The 23,270-nt window shown below is 37.8% G+C and overlaps 1 protein-coding gene across 1 annotated transcript in view; it reads left to right on the top strand.

The window, feature by feature from the left end:
* Nucleotides 1-23,270, top strand: part of LOC136883516 (ribokinase) — a 97,010-nt gene that overhangs the window by 5,118 nt on the left and 68,622 nt on the right. The window contains exons 2-3 of the mRNA XM_067155880.2: nucleotides 4,638-4,770; nucleotides 19,426-19,552. Of these exons, the coding sequence (XP_067011981.2) occupies nucleotides 4,638-4,770; nucleotides 19,426-19,552 (260 nt within the window). The remainder of the gene's footprint in view (nucleotides 1-4,637; nucleotides 4,771-19,425; nucleotides 19,553-23,270) is intronic.

Raw genomic sequence — 23,270 nt, 5'->3', positions numbered from 1 at the left:
TTTGTATGTAGTATGCTTTTGTTTATAACATGTGGGAAATATTATTACATTATATTATTATTTATGATTGTTTTTGAGTGGTTTCATCATGTATTAAAAAGAAATTCTCTCCTCCCGCTCCTACTCCATCAGTGGCAAAACACAAAATACATGGACAGAGTCCAAAATGTTTTTCTACTTGTTTCAGATACTCAGCTCAGTCAGTAATTCATGGCAGAATTTGAAGATGTATCCAGGCTAACTATGCCGAAAGCTACTATGCTAAATCCTATATCTCCAAGCTCGATAGCTGCAATCGCTTAAGTGCAACCAGTAACCAGTATTCAGGAGATAGTTCGAACCCCACTGTTGGCAGCCCTGAAGATGGTTTTCCGTGGTTTCTCATTTTCACACCTGGCAAATGCTGGGGCTGTACCTTAAGGCCATGGCTGCTTCCTTCCCACTCCTAGTCCTTTCCTGTCCCATCATCACCATAAGATCTATCTGTGTCGGTGCGACGTAAACCAACTTCTAAAAAAAAAAAAAAAAAATTTCTATATCACAGCAGTGGAACATTAACGGAAAGAATTCTGGAACCTTCTGGAGGGGCAGTCTTCTTTATTTAATATTTTACTTGTGATGATGATGATGCTTGTTGTTTAAAGGGGCCTAACATCGAAGGTCATCGGCCCTATATTTTACTTAACATCCTTTACCTCAGTGGAGCATGGCTAAGAGCTTGCATTATGTTCACACCTGTGGAGAATTCTTACAGCATGTATTGACACTAAGCTATAACTTATAAGTTTCTATCATAAGAAAATTATTTTTTTCTACAATGCCTTGAAAACTAATAGGTGGTGGTGAAGATATGAACATTCCTATCTAATAATATGCTAATTTTATTTTGGGATGCATGCCCATGGGAAATCAGAGTGTATGTCTCAAGAACTTCTTGTGTCTTCCAGACAAGACATGTCTTACAAGCCTCTTGAAAAGATTATGCTTCTTACATCATGCAGTACATCGAAAACAGTAACACGCTGTGATTTCTCAGTCAACGGGATGACTCAGGAGGTTGTTTGATCTTCCATTCACAGTGAATACTTACTTACGTACTTACTTACTTACTTACTTATCCGGCGCTACAGCCCTATGTGAGCCTTGGCCTCTTCTACGATAGTCCACCATCTACTTCGATCCTGAGCGGCTGCTCTCCATGGGCAGATGTTCATTGCCCTCAGGTCGGCTTCAACTTCATCGCTCCATCTATTACGGGGCCTTCCTTGTCGCCGTCTTTTATCTACTCGGGATTTAACTACTTTTCTTGGCATTCGATCTTCTTCCATTCTTTCCACATGACCAAGCCTTCGCAGTCTCTGTGCCTTAATAAATCTAACTATATCCTCCTGGTCTAATATGTTCTGTATTTCAGCATTCGTCCTTATCCTCCAACCATTCTGGTTTTAAATTGGGCCATATATTCGTCTAATAATCTTTCTTTCAAATATTCTTAATTTATTCGCATCATCAACTAAAAGGTTCCATGCTTTTGAGCCATATGTCACTACAGGTCTAATAAAGGTCTTATATATTTTGAATTTTGTAGGTTTGGACAATAGACGAGATTTAAATAATGTAAGATTTGCATAATAGGCCCTGTTTCCAGCTATTATTCTATGATGTATCTCCTCACTTACTCTATTATTGTTTGTCAACATGGTTCCCAAATACTCAAAACTTCGTACATTCTCAAAATTATGCCCATTTATTGTCAGATTATCTTGACTTCTTCTACCCTCTATAACAGTGACATGCATATACTTGGATTTACCGTCATTCACCTCCAATCCCATCCGTTTTCCTGCTTCCTCCATTTCAAGAAACATTTCCTTCAAATATCTATCATTCCTGGCCATTAACACTACATCATCTGCATATGCACAAATTTGTTTAGATTTATATACAATATTTCCGGTATCCATTATTTTTTCAAGGACTTGGTTAATTGCCAGATTAAACAAAGTAGCTGAGAGTGAATCACCTTGTCTGACTCCTGTATTAATAGCAAACTCATTTCCAATTCTTCCATCCACCATCACCTTTGCCCTTACTTCTCCTAAAGTGATTCTGATCATCCTAATCAGTTTCTGTGGTATTCCTATTGTCTCCATATATTCATATAGCTTATCCTTGTATATACTGTCAAATGCTTGTTTAAAATCTACAAACAACATATGTAGATCTATATTATGCTCATAGGATTTTTCCACCGTTTGATGTACCACGAATATTTGATCTAATGTGCTCCTATTTCACCTGAAGCCACACTGTACTTCATCCAATCTCTCTTCAGCATATGGAGTCAGATATTGTAATAGTATATTTGAAAATATTTTATAGATGATATTCAGTAATGTAATTCCCCTATAATTAGTGCATTCGTATTTATTTCCCTTTTTATATATTGGGAAAATTATTCCTGTATTCCACTCATCAGGTATCCGTTCTTCCTCCCAAATCTTAATTCACAGTGAATAGCATAGACATATTCTACAAGCAAGCAGGAAGATAGTCTGATTTATCCCACCATAAGGTGGATAGTAGAATCTGTCATTTCATACGAGCCTAGATATTTTTGGTTTGGTTTCTACAGTAATTTACATTTAATAGCAATTTGCTTCGCAGCGCTGCGTGCACGGGAAGTTAGAATTTAAAAAATAATTCTGTTTATCACAGTTTGTTTCTGGTAAACAATGAGTAATGCACTTAATATTCCAATATTGCTAGGTAATTAAAAGCCTCAGATAAACGCCACAATTATAATTTGCAATAATGTGACTTTTCCCTGCAGAGGCTTTGTGCTTTGAAACCTTGATTACAAGCACTTGCTACACATGGGTGCACTGTAGAGTGAATGCTTCGGGTGATATAAAAGATTCTAATCTCATTGACAGGCTAACAAATATAAGTAACATTATAGCAAATATAAGTGCAGTTAGTAAATAACTGACTATGAACATCCAACATTTGCACCAAAAGTTTTGAAAAAAATCAGTGATTAGACCATCTAACTATCAATTCCAACTCCTCATAGGGGGCATCATTAGAAAGTTCTTGCTTAGCGTGAGATGACAATACCACAACGGTTGCCCTATGACCTTTAAGGATGAAGTTATTTGGGTTTTAAAATGTGAGAATTTCTTAATTTGTTTCACATCAAAAACTGAGTAAATTGTGGTCTATGATGTATCATTGAATAGAGAATATTTTACCAGGCATAAGAGTATCATTACGGTCGACTTAGAATGATTAGAATAGCAGTTACGTGGTGTACAGAATTTTGAAAATTACCGCATATATTGGAACATGCTTGGGCTATCCAGCTAGCCATACATGTCGCTTGACGATTAGCCAGATTAGTTAGTTTGCAATAAATAATATCAATAACATAACAAAGATAAAATCATTTCGTTGTTTACTGGTTTTATTGACATGAAATTTGCCCACTTCAATGATATACATTTTGTACCGTTGTTATCATTGGCCATTTGTAAACAAAATTGTATTGAATTGACTATCTAATATGTCTTTCATTTCATCCAAAGTAAAACTTACACCAGGCGATATCACAGAAACCCACCAGTACAGTCCCTCATCTGTCCCCACCCACCCGTACTTGAAAAAGATATACGTAAATTTCTCCGTTACATGGAAAAGCATAGAATCATGAGAAGATGAGCAAGTGAATACAGATTCTTTGGTTGTTCCCCCTCTTTGTAGTCTCTTAGGCCTACGGCATGCAGGGGGTACAGATAATGTATCCTTTCACTCCACCTACAGCGGAGATAGAGAGTTTCAATAAATCAAAGAAATATGTGGCATCATAACCTATGCCCAACAATATGACAGCTGATCCAGCACATAACATTCCTATGTCATGTCACAAGATAGCCCTATCTAATGAGAGAAATTCTGCTGCCTAGACGAAATGCAACTCAAAAACAGTGATAACTCATTTAAAACATGGCACCATTTGTACCTACTCTCTATAGAAGACCGGGTGAGTTGGCCATGTGGTTAGGGCCACGTAGCTGTGAGCTTGCATCCGAGCGATAGTGGGTTCGAACCCCACGTTCGGCAGCCCTGAAGATGTTTTTCCGTGGTTTCCCATTTTCACACCAGGCAAATGCTGGGGCTGTACCTTAATTCAGGCCACGGTCACTTCCTCCCCACTCCTAGGCTTTTCCTATCCTATCGTCACCATAAGACATCTGTGTTGGTGCAACGTGCCAATTATAAAAAAAGAAATATATGTATATAGAAGGCATTGTCGTAGCAGACGGTAAGAACGTCAGGAGGAAGATAACGAAGACTTAGTGTAGATATAATTATGATGAACACTGGTTGCCTGGTTACCACAGTGTCGGTTTCCTGTCTAGGCTAAATTGATGATGCTAATTCTAGATAGACCCCTCCCCCCCCCCCCCCCCTAAAGCCCAAAAACATATCCATGAAAAACACACTCAAGGAGACAACAGTATGCTGTAACTACTCATTTAGCTCAAAATGTGATATGGTTTAAAGATTAACTTTCAAATACAGATGTAAATCATTTAAAACGAGAATTTATTTGAATAACTTTTGTACTTTTCCAGCTATGCTCCGCAGCTTCCATGTCCTGGTGAGACATTGATTGGACACAAGTTTGTTCAGGGCAATGGTGGAAAAGGAGCAAACCAGTGTGTGTCAGCAACAAGACTTGGTGCCAGCACAGCGTTGATTGCCAGGGTAGGTACTAAATGATGATGGTAATAATAATAATAATAATAATAATAATAATAATAATAACACCTAGTATGGGTTAAGGAGATTCACAAAGATTTGGAAGAAGTGGGGATCCAAGAGGAAGATATACAGGAAAGAACATTCTTTAGGAAGAAAATTAAGGGAATGAGGGATACACCGGAGAAATTCGTCAAGTCTCGCAATATCTCAGTTGAAGAACGACAAAGGAGAAGTCAAAGTTTTAAGAATATCTGGAAGAAGTGCAAAGAAAAGGGAATAAGTTTGAGAGAGAGAAGATCAGGTGGATTTGTGGTCCATAGATGACCTTAATGAAATAAATAAATTAATAAATAATAATGATGCTTTTTTTTTTTTTTTTTTTTTTTTTACCAAGTTGCAGTCCTGTGCCATGTAGGTACCACCATTCGAAAATACTTGGACAGTCTTACTCTCAGTTTCACTATAACAAATTAGGGCCGACGACCTAGATGTTAGACGCCTTTAAACAACAAGCATCATCAGCAAACTACCATCCGGTAGGGATAGTTCAGCTGAACACTCTGTTGTGAGTTTGATTATCCTCTTGTGGTTGTTTTCTAACATTTAACGTATTAAATAATCGCATATTATTATCAGTCCTTATTCATTAACTTAATCTTAAGAAAGCCTCATTCTTATAAATGTTCACTCATCCTTCATTTCTGTTTCAATCATCATCAGTTTTAAAAACATAAAAATACATTCTTTCCACTTAATTCTGTCTGTGGCATTTCCTGGCCACTGAACACCAGCCACTTCCTTAAATATTTGAGATCATCTTTGTTGTTTTCCCTCTCCTTAGATCCCATACTGTTGCAGTGTAGGCCCACCTACCTTGATGCGTCCTGGCCCCATGTCTGTCCCAGCTCTATTCCAGAGATCTCGCTTTGGTGGCTGCATCTTCCATGCCATTCCTTCATCTTAACTCCTTGTTCCTCACTGTAAGGAAGATACCCAGTGATCTTCTCTTCATTTTCCTTGGTGCACCTGTGTCATCTGGATTTGTCTTTTAGTGTCCAAGTCTGACTACCATACGTTTCCAGGATTTCAAACCTTCTCTGAAAGTTAAGACTTTTGTCCAGTAGAATTAATTTTAAGCCTCAGAATTTACCCCAGGCAAGTCTTATTCACCATTAAAGTTCCATGTCCATTTTTCCTGTCAGGTGACAGACCCAAATAGATATAATATTCCTTGCAGTAATCTATTGTTGTGCCATCAACTACAGCTGGTCTACAACTAAACCCAGTGGAATTGGTCATGACTCCTGTCATTGAAGGGTTTAGTTGTAGACTTCTTGGGTCTTTTTATTCAGCTTCTTTAACATTTGTTGTAATTCTTGTGGGGATTTGGCAAACAACACAATCTCATCCACGAATCTGAGAATGGACAATCTTCCATTAATATTGATCTCCCAACTCTTTCTGTTCCAATTCTGTTTTCTGACCACCATCTTTAGGGTGCACATGAATTTTGGGAAAACAGGGTCTCCTTGTCTGACATCTTTTTTTTGTTCTGAAGATTTCTCCTTTGAATTCTGTCATCACTTTTAAACTGCAGTTTGTATATATCTTGCCAGTCATTCTTATGAACTTTGGGTGGATAGCTATCGCTTCCATAGAATCCAGGATACTAATGTATTCCACAGAGTCCTGTGCTTTCTTGTAGTCTATCAATACCATGTATGTGTGCGGGTTAAATTCTTGAAGTTTTCAGTTACTTGGTGGATTGTTTGTAAGTGTGCCACTGTGGTATAATTTGTTCAGAATCGTGCTTTTTCCAGTGCTTGATTTCATCCATTATTTTGGCAAGTCTATTGTCTGGATTTTCATGAATAAGTTATTCAGGGTTGATAGTAAACTAATCGGCCTGTAGTTGTTTAAGTACCAGGCGAGTTACCCATGCGGTTAGGGGCATGTAGCTGTGAGCTTGCGTCCTCCCAGATTCGAACCCCACTGTCGGCAGCTCTGAATATAGTTTTCCATGATTTCTCATTTTCACACCAGGCTGTACCTTAATTAAGGCCAAAGCCGCTTCCTTCCCATTTCTAGCCCTTTGTTATTCCATCATCGCCATAAGATCTCTCTGTGTTGATGCAACGTAAAGCAAATTTTAAAAAAAGTTGTTTAAGTTGTTTCTATCTCTTCTTTTTTTTATGAATGAGAATTATGGTACTTATATGACATTGTTGAGGTACCAATATTTCTTCAGTTTCAAGAGTTTTATTGAAAAGGTTTGTTGTTATTGAAAATCAGTTCTTTTCACATTTTCAGCATTCATTGGTAATGCCTTCATCTCCAGGACTTTGTTACTTTTGAGGTGAGCTATGGCATGTTCCACTTCCCTGTTTAGAATCTGCAGTATTTCTGCCCCCTCATTTTCTTTACTGTGAAGATATGGTGATTCCCTGTTGAGGTACTATCATATAGTTTTTGTAGTAATCTGTGGCAGCCTTAATTATTTCAAACCTGGTCCTCATTGTGTTACCGGTTGTGACATCGGCACCAAGCTTCCAATATTTGCCATTTCTCAATTCCTTTTGCAATCGTTTTATCGAACTCAAGTTTGCAAAATGTTTTGCATCAGGCTGAGATTGTATTCCCATCTTTTCTTATTGCTTTCTTGGTTCTCTTGTTTATTTCAGAGTAATCTTCTGGCTTCCTTTCTGACTTTTGCACTAATCTTTTCATCATCTCTCTTTGGTGGCAGTCAACCGTCTGTTTCATAATCTATTTTCATTTGAATAATGTAGGCTATGACTGTAAGTGGTCATAGAAGTTTTACACATTGTTCTCTGGTACTCATTGTAGACATTGAATTTTGCTTTGTAGTATAATTATAAATCTATTTCTATTTATTTCCTCAGCCTTAGGTTTGTAGAATCTATTGACTTATCTTCTCTTTTGTTTGAAACTTGAGTGTTCTCCTTACCATTATCAGATTTGATCCATTTATCACTTGTATGTCTTTGACGTTATCAGTTTGTCACTTTGTTCTCCTGTCTGGGGTTCACCAAGTCCATTTGGCTGATGGATGTGTTTTTAACCTTTTCCAGTCTACCACGAGGTGACCTCAACACCATGGTTTATTGTAACTGGTCCAACGTCAAGGGATTATGTTTTGTTCTACTTGAGAAGTTATTTATTGAAGTTCTTTGACCTGATTGAGGTCGATTGATACCCCTGGAGTTTCTAGAGCAAATTTTTGTGCACAAAGGAAGCCGTTCTGTTATCTCCATGGAAATAATACGGGATATTTATGTATCCGTGTATCATCATGGTTACCCGCTGTCTGTCAGCTTGTGTTTACAATTACATTGAAATAAGAAATAAAATGGTTCAAACTATTCAATACAATTAAATAAGAAATGTAGAGTTACATTCTTATTTGGTTATAAGCGGTACTGGTTTCGACCACCAATCTGGGTCATCTACAGCCAATTAAAAATACAAAACCAATGCATAGGAAAACAAGAAATTAAAGGATAAGTCTTTCAAAAGCAGTTGAAGAGGCAATATAAGACATTAAGGATTAGCACTGTGCAATTTTAAATCATAAAAACTAGAAAAGTTGAAGAACAGTCAACCGGGCGAGTTGGCCGTGCGCGTAGAGGCGCGCGGCTGTGAGCTTGCATCCGGGAGATAGTAGGTTCGAATCCCACTATCGGCAGCCCTGAAGATGGTTTTCCGTGGTTTCCCATTTTCACACCAGGCAAATGCTGGGGCTGTACCTTAATTAAGGCCACGGCCGCTTCCCTCCAACTCCTAGGCCTTTCCTATCCCATCGTCGCCATAAGACCTATCTGTGTCGGCGCAACGAAGAACAGTCACTTATATGAAGCACGGCGCAAGCCCTTGATGAGTAGCACAACACACGCATTGTCCGGTACTGTGCCTCAAAATGTTTACAAGAAGAAGTGAACAGTTCAGTCAACCAGCCTGCATAGACTGTCTGGCGCTAAGTCACAACACAATTTAATAAACATGAAGTCCCAAAAATGTGTAGAAGTCGAAGACAAGTCGTTTAATTGAAGTGAGATGCTAGCTCCTGAAGATCAGCGCAACATAGGCCTGCTCAATGTTTGGCACTGTGCTTTTAAATGCCGACGAAACTCGGGGGAATAGCTTAATGATCAAGGCTGTTAATGCTTCAGTCGCGAAAATATATATAATACAATTTAATAAATTACGTAAAGCCTACACAGTCACCTGGAATATCTACAATAAGAAATCCCTTTCCATCCAAGCCAAGCTGCGTCACTACCATAGAGTAGTTCTTCCTGAAGCACTCTACACGATTGAAACATCAACACTGACCATCAATATCAATGGCATCGAGAAAATGAAATGGCAAATACTTAGGAAAATATTTGGACCAAAGTTCCAAGATGGAATATGGATGCGAAAAAGCTCGGAAGAACTGTACTTGCTGACCGAAAGATTCACTTCAATCGCCTGGAAAAGACGTATGCAATTCTACGGCCATCTAGCACGAATGGACGACTCGCGACTGACCAAGAAAATCTTCCTCATTATCAGCGGAACCTGACAAAATAAAGTACGGTGGCTTGCTGACACTCAAAAAGATCTCGCAGAAGTCGGCGTTGACCCACTGACAACTACACGGGCTACATTTAGACACAAAATTAACTTGCACAGCTTTGCAGCCAGACAATGTACAAGAAACTTGAAACTCCAGGAGGCATGGACTCAAGAAAGACGACAGACTCACAGTGCGAGGATGAAGAAGTTTTGGGAGGATAAGAGGAACAAGAAGAAGAAGAATGCTAGCTAATGGTTCTACGTGCTCCTTAGAGGGCCTAACGCATATATATATATATATATAATACAATTTAATATAATTGATGTATGTATCAGTGTTAATAGGATCTTGTAGATTCTTAAAATATGCGGAACAGTTGACGTAAAAAACAATTGTGAAGAGAAAAATGGTAAAAAGCGCAATATTGGAAACAAATGAAAAACGCATATGCATGACACGTTATTTCTTGAAGAGAAGTATTCGGGTTGTACTTGAAGTAGCTTAAGGTAGCGTAAGACTTGTGTTTACATTGAGTAGTGCTGTGCACGTGTTGTACTAGGCGTGTTTATCTGTGAATGCAAATTGGCTCAGTTGAATTTGCGATATAAAAGCGCCAAATATGAACACAGAAGAAATACATATGCACGTTTATTTCGACAACATTGACGATGAATTATTTATTTGAATTAACAAAGAGTTTAGAAAACTGTCAAGTGAATATGAAGGTGTAGTGAACTCCAGCATTGCAAGTGAAACTTCAGCGACTGGACCTGTGCGTAAAAAAGCATGGAATGATCCCAGACCATCTAATGCTGTTTCTGAAGATTCAGAAGAGGAAGTTCCAGTGACTGCTACAAAAGCAAGAAGACACGCAAAGGTAATGGGCCAAGGGTGGAGGAGGAGATATGGCACATGGCAATGACATCGCTTCTTAGGTCAGTGTTGATAATTTGAGTAACAGTGATGCTGAAAATACTTCTGCACATACAAATGGGAATGCAAACGACAGTAGTGTTTACCAGAATGTAACATTTCATGATAGTGAGCCTCCTAGACTAAATTATTCATCAGGTCAGAAAACTAGAGGACCGCAGGTTCCTCCTAGCTGCATCACTCCACTTCAGTTTTTTATGTTATTTTCCACCTCTGCACTGATGACTTTTATGTAAAGCTGTAAATAATACACTAGACTCATGTTTATAGAATATAATCATAATCATAATAACAATTATAGTTACTAATAAAAGTTCTGAGCTTAATCTAAGTAAAAATGTGCAAAATTAATTTGAACCAGAATGTTGGAATGTATGACGAAGGGTTAAAGAATCAATGGAGGACATAAAAGTTATGTTCTTCCTCAAACTGGATAAGATATTCTTCTCTGGTATCCCTAGTTCCTATGCCGTAAGGATCCACGAATACTTCCTCCTCGTTTTCACATTCCTATTTTATTACAGAAGTCACCTAAAATGAACACAATTTGATCTCTCTACATAGACAGTGTTTTATTCAATTCATCATAAAAACTTAATTCTTCATCTGGGCTGGCTTCTGTTGGTGAGTTATCATCAAATTGTAATTGTTGCATTGATTTTCACTCAAAGTACTGTTATCCACTCATTGTTTCCTACTATGAATTGTTGGATACAATGTTTGAAGTTCATGTGTACTTCAAAACTGACACCTTTGTGTCCTTTCTTTCTGTCCAACATAATCTATATATATAAAATAATATGTCCTAACTGACTGACTGACTGATTCATCATCGCCGAGCCAAACTGCTGGACATAAAGAAATGAAATTTTGGGGATACATTTATATTAGGGTGTAGGTGCTCACTAAGGGGGGATTCTTGGATATTCTGTTGCTGAGGGGCTGAAAAGGGGGGTGAATTTTTAAAGTGAGCATATCTATATCTCAAAAACTTAAAAGTTTACAGACGTAAAAATTGGTATTTGGAATCTCTTTTAAAAATAAACTTATATGTTTTGTTTTTGGAAAATCCCATTAAGGGGTGTGAAAAAATGGGGAAAAGAGGTTGAATACCTTTTATGGGGAGACTTATATCTCAAAAACTGAAGATGTTACAGACATGAAAATTGGTATTTGCATTTGAAATCTCCTTTGAAAATAAAGAAACACGTAATCGAAACCAATTTTCAGCCTATTAGGTCGTGTTATGTACATTTAGTACGTGTGGAAGAGATGTTAAGTACAGAACAAAAATGGCCAACCAGACACCAGTGGGATCCGAACCCACACGTACTAAATGTACGTAACACGACCTAATAGGTTGAAAGTCGGTTTCGATTACAATGCGGTCATGAAAATTCAATATTCATTGACTTGGCCCTCAACGGGCAACTTAAACGCACTCTACAGTGTGATGGTAGTAGTACCAGACCTGTAGTTTAGATCCTTTCCAACAGAACAAAGATGGCCTAGGCCACCATAGCTTAATTGGTAGAGCAACCGACGCGAAATCGGGAGGTTGTGGGTTCGGATCCCACTGGTGTCTGGTTGGCCATTTTTATTCTGTACTTAACATCTTTTCCACACGTACTAAATGTATGTAACATGACCTAATAGGTTGAAAGTCGTTTTCGATTACAGTGCGGTCGTGAAAATTAAATATTCAAAGAAACATGTATTTTTCTGTTTTTGGATAATCCGATGAATAGGGGGTGAACAGGAGTGACAAATGGGGTGAATTTTTAAAAACACTGTATCTGTAAGTTATCTGAGACGCGTAACATATTACGTGGAATTCCCTGTAAAAGTACAGGAACTTTTTTTTTTTTTTTTTTTTGGAAAATCCACTTAAGGGGAACTGAAAAAGGGGGTGAACTTTTGAAAATGAGCATATCTACAGTACATCTCAAAAACTTAACATGTCACAGATATGAAAATTGGTATTTGGAATCTCCTTTAAAAATAAAGAAACAGGCATTTTTTGGGTGGGGGAGAAACCAACTTAACGTGCAGGTAGGAGTGAAAAAAAGGAATTTTTTTCATAAGGATGTTTATATCTCAAAAACTGAAGATGTTACAGACATGAAAATTTGTATTTGGAATTTTCTTTCAAAGTAAAGAAATGCGTATTCTTTTGTCTTTGGAAAATCCAGTTAAGGAGGTGAATTAATTGAAAAATGAGTTGAGTTCTTTGTATGAGGATCCTTATATCTCAAAAACTAAAGATATCACAGACGTGAAAATTAGTATTTGGAATCTCTTTTCAAAATAAAGAAATACACATTTTTGGGGAGAAATCAACTTTGGGGTTGGGGGCAGTGAAAAAGTAGTTAAAATCTTTTTATGAGGATATATTTATCTCTAAACTGAAGATGTTACAGTCGTGATAATTGGTATTGGGAAGCTCCTTTATAAACAAAGAAACAATTATTTTTAGTTCTCAGAAAACTCACTTAAGGGGGAGGGTGAAAGGAAGTGAATAAATGTAATTATTTTTATGGAGAAACTTATATCTCAAAAACTTAAGGTTACATACGTGAAAATTTGTATTTGGAATCTCCTTTAAAAATAAAGAAACGTGCATTTTTTTGGAGGGGGTGGGAATCAACTTAACGGGCTGGGATAAAAAAGGAGTTGAATTGTTTTTATGAGGATATTTATATGTCAAAGCTGAAGATGTTAGAGACATGAACATTTGTATTTGGAATCTTCTTTCAAAGTAAAGAAACATGTTCTTTTTTTGTCTTCGGAAAATCCACTTAAAGAATATAGTAATTGCCACGTAAGGAAATACCCCAGAAAGTAAATATCGCCGCCCGATGCTCTTCTTTTCTCTTTTTTGTAATGGCTGATCACTGCTGCCAACCTGCCTGGTTACATATTAAAATCATCAGACATAACCATAACAAACTAACCTCAATGTAAACACCGATAATGAATGTTTCCCTACCCTAGTAAATGATAAAAGATAAGATGAAATAAATCAAGATAATTATGAATATCTCCTCAATGAGGAATTAAGGAAATAAACACACTTTCTCACTTAAATTATCTGTCTTTATTTTGATATACAGTAGGCGTACTATAACCATATTCTTGAAAAGAGGGGCGTGTTAAACGATGCATTTTATTTAATAAGTCTTTGCAGTGTGATTTTCGAAAGTTCCAGACATCCAATGACTTCCCTTTCTTTTGCGCGAATATTTCCTTCTCTCTTCAATACCGGTAACCAGTAAGGAGAGAGATTATTGGGCATATTTTCAGCCTGCAGGCTGGTTATATCTTCAAGCTTATCAGGAAACATATAGGAATACTAATGTGCCAAGCTCCGTGAACGGAATTTAGGTCAGCTTTCAAGTTCACTGCGGATTTGAAAATAATAATGTTATAAGTTCTGCTGCCAAAATTTCGTCCCGCAAGAGTTATTTCATGTACCGGTAGATCTAAACATGAGACTGACGTATTTGAGCACTTTCATCATTTCACACAAACTATGTTATTAAATGCATTATCCGAACATGCCACAATCCTACTTACCTGGTATTAGTCAAATAGTTTTACAATCCCACAGAAAAAGAAAGTATGCTTTAAATATTCTCGCAAATGTATCACTAGTGACTTTAACGGCGATGCGGTGGCAACACGCACTTCACGCTAGAGCAGTGATTGAACGTTGCCAACGTGCCAGATTAACGGTAAATGTAAGACGTCGTATCGGCAAGTAGGGTCCCTAAACTGTATGGTTACCGATACTGAAAAAGACCCAACAGCAAGAAAAGTAACCATAAATCAATATCTTAATATTACAGGGGAGAAAGGGTAAGGTTGCACCCTTAGGGTACGTCCTTACACGGAGAGGACTATACTTATATCTCAAAACTAATGATGTTAAAGACTTGAAAATTGGTATTTGAAGTCGCTTTTAAAAATAAAGAAACACGCACTTTTGGGGAAGGGGGAAGCAACTTAATGGGTAGGAAGGGGGTGGGGGGTGAAAAAGGGGGTGAATTCTATTTATGAGGATACTTATATCTCAAAACTGAAGATCTTACAGATGTGAAAATTGGTAATTGGAATCTCCTTTAAAAATAAAGAAACACATATTAGTTTCGGAAAATTGACTTAAGGTGTGTGGGGTTGAAAATAAGTAAATAAGAAGTTGAATTATGTTTATGAGGATACTTATATCTTAAAAACTGAAGCTGTTACAGATGTGAAATTTGGTATTTTGAATTTCGTTTCAAAATAAAGAAATGTGTATTTTTTGTTTTTGGAAAGTCCACTTAAGAAGAAGTTAAATTATTTTTATGAGTATACATTTATCTCAAAAACTGAAGGTGTTACAGACATACAGTCATGAAAACTAGTATTTGGAATCTTCTTTTAAAATAATGAAACTAGTAATTTTTTTGTTTTTGGAAAATCCACTTAAGGGGCTAAGAAGAATTTGAAAAGCAGGTGAATTTTTAAAAAGCATACCGGTATATCTACAGTATATGTCAAGAACTTAACCTGTTACAGACAAGAAACTTGGTATGTGGAAAGTCCTTTAAAGATACACGAACATGTACCTTTTTGTTTCTGGAGAAGGCACTTAACGGTGGTAAAAAGAAGTGAAAAATAGTTGAATTATTTTTTGAGGATACTTATATCTTAAAAACTGAACATGTTACAGACGTGAAAATCGGTGTTTGGAATCTCCTTTAAAAATTAAGAAACATGTATTTTTGTTTTAGGAAAACACACTGAGATGGGGGTGGGGCAAGGACTGATCAAGGGGATGAATTCTTTTTATGGGGATACTTATGTACTGTATATCTCAAAAACTGAAGATGTTACAGATGAGGAAATAGGTATTGGAATCTCCTTGAAAAATAAAGAAACTTATTTCTTTTTCGACTTGAGAGAAGACTGTTTCTCACACGTACAGTTCTTTGTCTCATGGTTGCCTTTGCCCCAAAAGGTAATGCCACAAATTGGTTTACAAAGAATTTCTGGGGTAAACTAAACTCAATTTTTCGGTGAGTTTTTAAACTTTAGGAATTTTCAGATAATGCTGAGGAACGATTCAAATTACGAAATCCACATGAGTGAAGCTGCTGGTAATTGCTAGTATAAGATGTTACCATTTGATTTTGCACTATATTTTCTCCCACTTCCCTCACCTCTGTTAATCCTAGTATATAATACTTAATTTTGGATAGAGCATAGTCAAGTTCAACTTCTCTTTCTGTCGTTCTCACTGTTCTGTCATTTCGAGTACCTATGTAGATACCATTCATCACATTGTCTTTCTTTTTGTTTGTGAGTAGCGGTGCTGTTTTCCCCTGGCCATTTTTTGGTTTGTCGTTGTTGTATTTCCAATTCCCATTTATTTGGATTTTCTGATATCCTATTTTAACTATATACCCCTTCTCTTTTTCCACTTTAGCTCTATTGTATATGGCAGCCTGAATTTATCATTTTTCCTTGGTCAAGTCATTTTCTATGAAATAATCCTGTCCCAAGAAGCTTACTGTTATATTTCATCACATCTTATCTTCAAAATTCTTCATTTTGACTTAAATTTCTTCAAAGTTCTCCTGTTGACTTAAATTATTACTTGTCCCTTCCAGTCCTTCCTGATATATCTGGCTTGTACATAACTTAGTTAACATTAATTTCCATTTGCTTGATTTTTTTTTTTTTAACTTCTTGTTGACACTTTACGTGTCAATGAGCTTTTATAATTACTTGGGTTTTCCTTTCTTGTTTCTGTTTCTTTTCTTCTTTAACTATGAGTTCACTTAAATTCATCTGTAATTTTTAATTTTACTTTCTAGCCTTTCCTTTATATTCATTATGATGCCTTGCAGCTAATTTCTTTCATTGCTCCAATTGTCATCTTTCTTTTGTAACTGTAATAGGATCTCTTCTAATTCATTTCTTCTAGGAAGTTGTCATTTTTACATGGCAGTTGAGGCATTCACAGCCATTGTTATACATCATGTCTGGATTTTCTGGGCTTGTAGGTCATGGTCCAGGAGCTTTATGATGGTCCCAGTGTTTCACCGAAAACTGCATTCGGCATTTTCAAGGGTTTTGAATGATATCGATGGCTCTGAAGCTCGCAGTGGAATGGAGTATTGTCATACTTCCACTTCAGTATATAGTGCAGGTTGTGGTCCACTATGGTGTGGGGCGGTTGCTGATTGGCTGTTCTTTGGCCAATGATAGTACAGGCTACGGTTGCACTGCTTGCCTATTGGTCCGCCGAAGCTGTTCTTTGGCTGTTCTTTGGCCGGTGATAGAAGCACTATGGAACCTGGCGTTGGTCTCCATTGTTTTTTCTGACCTGACTCAGCCACCGTGTCCTCCAGAGGTAGAATTATGACCAAGGCAGGTCAGCTAACATCGGGCTCCATAGTGCCATTGAACTAACTTAAAATAAGTGAGTTAAATCCACCTTTTCAATCAAATTAAATAGTGTTTATTAAATAAACATTTAATGGGACTATTTTCAACCTATTTAAAGGTCATCTTTAGCCAGATCATGTGTAGAACAATGTATTTGAAACACAGTTGTTTTAAAGATGGTCTTAAAGCATAGAAGTTTGACACTATGAAAAATATGTTTTTAGAATTTCCTTAAAACACTTTTGTTCACTTAGCTGTAGGAATATATGAGGAGGAGGAGGAGGAGGAGGAGGAGGAGGAGGAGGAGAAGAAGAAGAAGAAGAAGAAGAAGAAGAAGAAGAAGAAGAAGAAGTCTTTTAATACTTGTCTTTCTTTTTGTTTGTGAGTGGCGGTGCTGTTTCCCCCTGGCGGTTTTTTGGTTTGTCGTGTTTGTATTTCCAATTCCAATTCCCATTTATTTGGATATTCTGGTATCCTATTTAACTATATACACCTTCTCTTTTTCCACTTTAGCTCTATTGTATATGGCAGCCTGGACCACATTCTGCATTAATTATTGAGGTAGAATTATGACACCACTCCTTCCCACTGTGAGCTTCGGAGCTATCAAAGTTGTTCAGAACCCTTGAAAATGCTGAACCGAGTTTTTGGTGAAACATTCAGACTATCATATGCTCCTGGGCCATGGCCTACAAGTCCAGAAAATACAGACATTGTTTTTAGTTGTCATTTTACTTCTTAATGTGATTTCCCAAGACACTGCATGTAATGATTGAGATCTCCAAATAACTATCAAACTAGACATATAGATAACATTACCTTCAATATAGGTTAATATTAGCAGCGCACTAGACAAATTATACAAGGCGTGTTTTTTAAGTAAGGTCCATTTGAAAATAAGTACACAGCAAAAAGTTATTTAAAAAAAGTAAATTTATTTTCAGAAAGTACATACTTCACTCTATTTTTCGACATAGTTGCCAAGTTTGTTCAAACATTTATCATATCTCGTAACCTATTTTAAAATACCTTCTTCATAGAAACTTGCCGCCTGCTCTGATAACCAAGAGTTCACTGCCGTTTTAACATCGTTGTCATCATTGTAATGGTTGCCACTGAGGTGATGTTTGAGGTGGAGGAACAGATGGTAATCGCTCAGCGCAAGATCAGGACTGTAGGGTGGATGGTCTAAAACTTCCCAGCCAAAACTGTCCAATAAATCGTGGGTCTGACCTGCAGTGTGAGGTCTTGCATTGTCATGGAGAAGGACAATTCCCTTTGTCAGCATGCTGTGTCTTTTGTTTTGAATCACTCCGCGTAGCTTTCTCAGGGTTTGGCAGTGTGCTTCTGCATTGATAGTGGTTCCTCGTTGCATGAAGTCAACCAACACCATGATTTTGTGCTGGGACAGAGTCTGTTTGGCCTTCACCTTTTGAGGCGAGTGTGTGTGTCTCCATTCCATGCTCTGTTGCTTCGATTCGGGCGTGATATGCGAAACCCATGTTTCGTCTCCAGTTACGATCTGACTCAAGAAGCCGTCACCTTCTTCGTCATAACGAGTCAAGAACTTCATCGCACACTCAAATCTTTGGTTTTTGTGGTTCTCTGTTAGGAGTTTTGGGACCCAACGGGAGCACAGTTTCCTAAACTTTAGGTGTTCAGAAACAATGTTGTAAAGCATTGATCTCGACACGTCAGGAAATTCGTTTGAGAGACCTGTTATTGTGAAGCGCCTGTTCTCTCGAATCTTTGCTTCAGCTGAAGCCACCAAATCGTCTGTAATCAAAAAAGGGCGACCAGAGCGGTCCTCATCATGGACGTTGTCACGGTCATCTTTGAATTGTTCGTATCCACTTATGCACTTTGCTTTCACTCATAACAGTATCACCGTACACTCCGCAAATCTGTCGATAAATTTCTGCAGTAGGCAGGTTCCTTGCTGACAAAAACCGTATCACTGACCGAACCTCACACGCGGTAGGCGAGTTGATAGTCTTAAACATTTCAAAAGCACAGAACAGAACCGTACAGGTTAGCTACAAAGCTGAAACTGAGCACAGTTGTTCCTGAGGCATGCCGGTACACGACGCATATGCTCATTGCGATATGCGCGCGAACTACTAGTGTCTACAACAAAACGGACCTTACTTAAAAACACGCTTCATACATGCGTACACTGATTCACTTTAACACTATTTATCTCACATTAATATGAACACGCTTCGTACATGCGTACACTGATTCACTTTAACACTATTTATCTCACATTAATATGAACACGCTTCGTACATGCGTACACTGATTCACTTTAACACTATTTATCTCGCATTAATATGGAACAGTCAGCCTTTCAGTTGTGCACCAAAGAATAAATAGTAATCTCTCCAAGGACTATTCCTTGCTCTGAACCTTCCAGATTTTCTTTTGTTCACTTCAAGTCATATGATGGGTATATCTGGGTAATCATTGTGGAGTATCTGTTTTGTTGTGTATGAGAATTGTTTTAGAATAAAATGTCCTTATTGTAAAATGAGCAGGAAATAAAATTCAAAGGATTTGTGATTACATTAAGAGTTCAATGTTGTATACTAAAACAGTTTGAAAATGAGTCTTTTATGAAATGTACAAAAAATGCATAATTTTATTAATGTTCTTCTCCCATACATTGAAGTTTAAAGTAACATACCAAAACATTTGTATTTTCATTTCAGCTTGGTGATGATCTATTTTGTGAGGGTTATCTGGAAAGCTTGGCTGAAGACGGTGTGAATATTGATCATGTGAAGATTACTCAGGGTTGTTCAAGTGGAATGGCTCAGATCACAGTTGCAGATAATGGTTTGTATCATCAGGTTCCTATTTTATAAAATCCACAAATTCTGGAAAACAGCTGGCTGATACTCCATTGTGTTAACCGCTCTGAGTTTCCCATGTGTGAGGGCTGCATCAGCTGAGCTACGTCTATTCATGGCTGGATGGCAAGAGTTTGCATTTTACCGAACTACAGTTTCAATACTAGAGCCACTACCTCATAATAGCATCAAAGAAATGTGGAGTAAGCTGTGTTGGGACTTGGCCACAATTTTTTTGATGTGAACATGTTGCATGAGTAGGATAAGGAAGTGTATAAGATGGTAGGGGAAAATAATGCTGTTTGTAGGAGCTTAAAAAGTAGAAAGACAAGATTAATAGGGCATATACTAAGGCATGACAGCTTGCTTAAATTTACCATATTTCTCTGAATCCAATAGACCCTAAATGCAAAACAACCCCCACTTTTTCCTTCAAAAAAATTAAATCAGGCTTAAAATTTTTTTTTGTGAAATCATAGTTTTATTAATAACAAATTTCAAATTTAATTTGAGAAAAAAAGTAAACACCTCCTACCTACTTCCTTAATAATTTTCATTAGAGGTATCTGATACTTCCTTTGAAAGTTCTGGGAATTCCTCTTCGCGAACCCGCATTCATATTGCATCTAATCAATATATGAAAAAGGGTCCACCTAATCGATACCTTTCTTTTTATTTAGCCTTATAGTTTTATATAGCTACTTATAAAAACATTAATAATATCAGGACATGTTTCGATCGCTTTGCGATCATCATCAGCACAAACAAGATCTACACTGCAATAAACGTTCACGCACCTGTCAATGAGGACAATAAACATAACCCTGAAAGTAGTGACAAATTTTGGGAAGAACTAGAGGACATCATCAGCAAAGTCCCAGAGCGTCATACAGTCATTCTACTCGGGAACTTCAACGCACAGTTAGGGAAAGAGCGCAAATTTAGAGACATTGTGGGAGAATACCCAGCTCACTTACGAACAAATAGAAATGGGGAGCGTCTAGTGAGACTCTGCAAAGCCTTCAAACTGGTAATGAAGTCAACGGCCTTTAAGAGACTACCAAGGAAACAGAAGACCTGGACGTCACCCAACAACCTCTTAGGGGAATTTCAGATAGATCATGTTGCCATTGCAAGGAAAGCCCATAGATATATCCAGAATGTAAGAGTGTTAAGAGGAGCGAATTTGGACTCCGACCACTACCTCTCCAAACTAAAGCTGAAATTTCTACCTAGGAACACTAAAAATACCAAGTCAGTTAAACTTACTAAGTTTGATTTAGAAAAACTTGCAACTTGCAAACAATTTACAGAGAAATTGGAAAGAATAGAATGCAGAGATTGGGATGAACTGAGGGAAAATCTAGTGAAAGTAGCAACAGAGACTGCGCCATTACTAAAACAGAAGAAGCATGCCTGGTGGACAGCTAGATGTGAAGAAGCGGTAATGCAGAGGCAGATGGCCTGGTTAAAGTGGAACTCACAGAAGACACAAGACAACAGAGAGAAGTTCATAGAGCAACGGAAGATAACTGCCAATATCATCAGATAAGTGAAACGGCAATTCACAAAAGACCAAATGACACAGTTGGATGATGACTTCAAGGAGAACAACACCAGAAACTTTTACAGAGGCTTTAAACGGAACGTTAGTCGCTACAGTCCACCCAGTCTCCATTTCCGTGGACCAGATGGGAAGATAGCCTATAATGACAGTGACAATTGCCACCTTCTCGCCAAGTACTTCGAGGATCTCCTTAATTGTGAATCACCTGATACCTTTTTTGCTTACCAAGACAACATCAAGCAACCAAACTCGCAACCACCATCCAAAGAAGAAGTAATACAAATCATCCAGTCTCTGAAAAACAACAAAGCATCCAGAGAAGATTCAATAGTAGCCGAACTATGGCAGCAGGCTGGAGACAAGACTGTAAGCAAGCTGACAGAAATTCTACAAAACATCTGGGAGACCGAAACATTACCTAGTGACTGGACCACTGCATTGATTCATCCCTTGCACAAGAAAGGAGACTTGACTGACATCAATAATTATTGAGGAATCTCATTGGTACCTGTCACATACAACATTTTCTCTAAATCCTTATTAAATAGAGCCGAACCTCAACTAGACCCACAATTAGGAGAGTACCAGGCAGGATTTAGAAAAGGACACTCTTGTACAGAACAGATACTCAATCTGCAATCAGTATTACATCAAGCAAAAATGGCCGGTAAGAAATACGTTGTCATTTTCGTCGACTTTACAAAGGCGTATGACTCAGTAGACAGACCTACTCTTATGAAGATTTTGCAGGAACTAGGACTTGATGAGAAGACCCATAACCTAATCAAACAGACTTTAAGCAACACCAAGTCACGAGTAAAGTTCAGAGGAACCATATCAGAAAGTTTTGAAATTAAATCAGGAGTGAGACAGGGAGATGGCCTGTTCCCTCTCCTCTTTAACTGTGCCTTGGAGAAAGTAATAAGAGAGTGGTGAAAGGAGTTAGCTAGAATGGAGATTCCAAGTGGCATTTATTTGGGACATAAGTGCAATAAGCTCAATGTTGACTGTCTGGCGTATGCCGATGATCAGGCCCTGATATCTAATTCAATAGAAACTTCAGTGAAACAACTAAATGTTCTCAGATAACAAGCAGCAAAGGCTGGGCTACATGTGTCTCTCTCGAAAAAACACAATTCATCACAAACATCGGTGAATCTCCTTGTACGTTGCATCTGGAACAGGGAGAGATTAGGAAAACCAACAGGTTTAAGTACTTGGGAGAATGGTTGGAATCCAATCTCTTCTGAAGGAACAGCTTTGTCAACTCGAGTTAACAGGCTTGAAATGGCCTACCAACTGACCAAGAATACGTATAATAAAAAGTGTGTCTCTCGTAATACTAAGATGAAGCACTACCAGACAGTCATCCGCCCTGAAGCCTTATATGCTTCAGAATGTTTAACATTCAACAGGAAGGGACTCATGGAAAAACTTGAAATCCAGGAAAGAAAGATAATGAGGAAGATACTGGGGCCAGTCAAGGAAGGGGACAGTTATAAAAGACGGCCTAACCAAGAGCTCTACAAGTACTGTGAAAGAATAACGAATGTAGCAAGGAAGAGACGCCTAGCATTCTATGGGCATGTCTACAGGATGCATCCTACCAGGTTGACCAACCGGATTCTCAGCTACTGGCAAAATAGGAAGACCAAGTCACCATGGTTGATGGAAGTGGATAAAGATCTACAGGAACTGGGAATAACAGAAGGAATCTTAAAGGATCGTACAGCACTCAGGAAGATGCTTAAACATAAGAAGTTCCAGGACAGACTACCAACAAAGAAGACTGGTGCCCTTTGGACAAAGGAGAGGAAGGAGCAACACAGCCTGAGGATGCGCAACTACTGGGCAAACATCGAAGCCCATTCCAAAATGCAATAGTTGAATGTCGTGGTCCTTAGCTGGCCTATAAAAAACAAGAAGAAGCATTAAGCTAAATAAAAAGAAAGGTATCGATTAGGTGGAACCCTTTTCATATATTGATTAGATTACATTATCGATACGGCAATGAAGTGGATAGTTTGTAATTCGTATTGCATCTCGTGTTATGGCCATTCTGACCTTGTATTTTTCATGGACATACCTCACAATTATGTTCAACTTCTTTAACCCTTTCCGCTCGTGTGTCGACCTG

This window comes from Anabrus simplex, chromosome 11, assembly GCF_040414725.1.
Source record: "Anabrus simplex isolate iqAnaSimp1 chromosome 11, ASM4041472v1, whole genome shotgun sequence".
NCBI lineage: Eukaryota > Metazoa > Arthropoda > Insecta > Orthoptera > Tettigoniidae > Anabrus > Anabrus simplex.
This window is presented reverse-complemented; position numbering and strand designations above follow the sequence as displayed.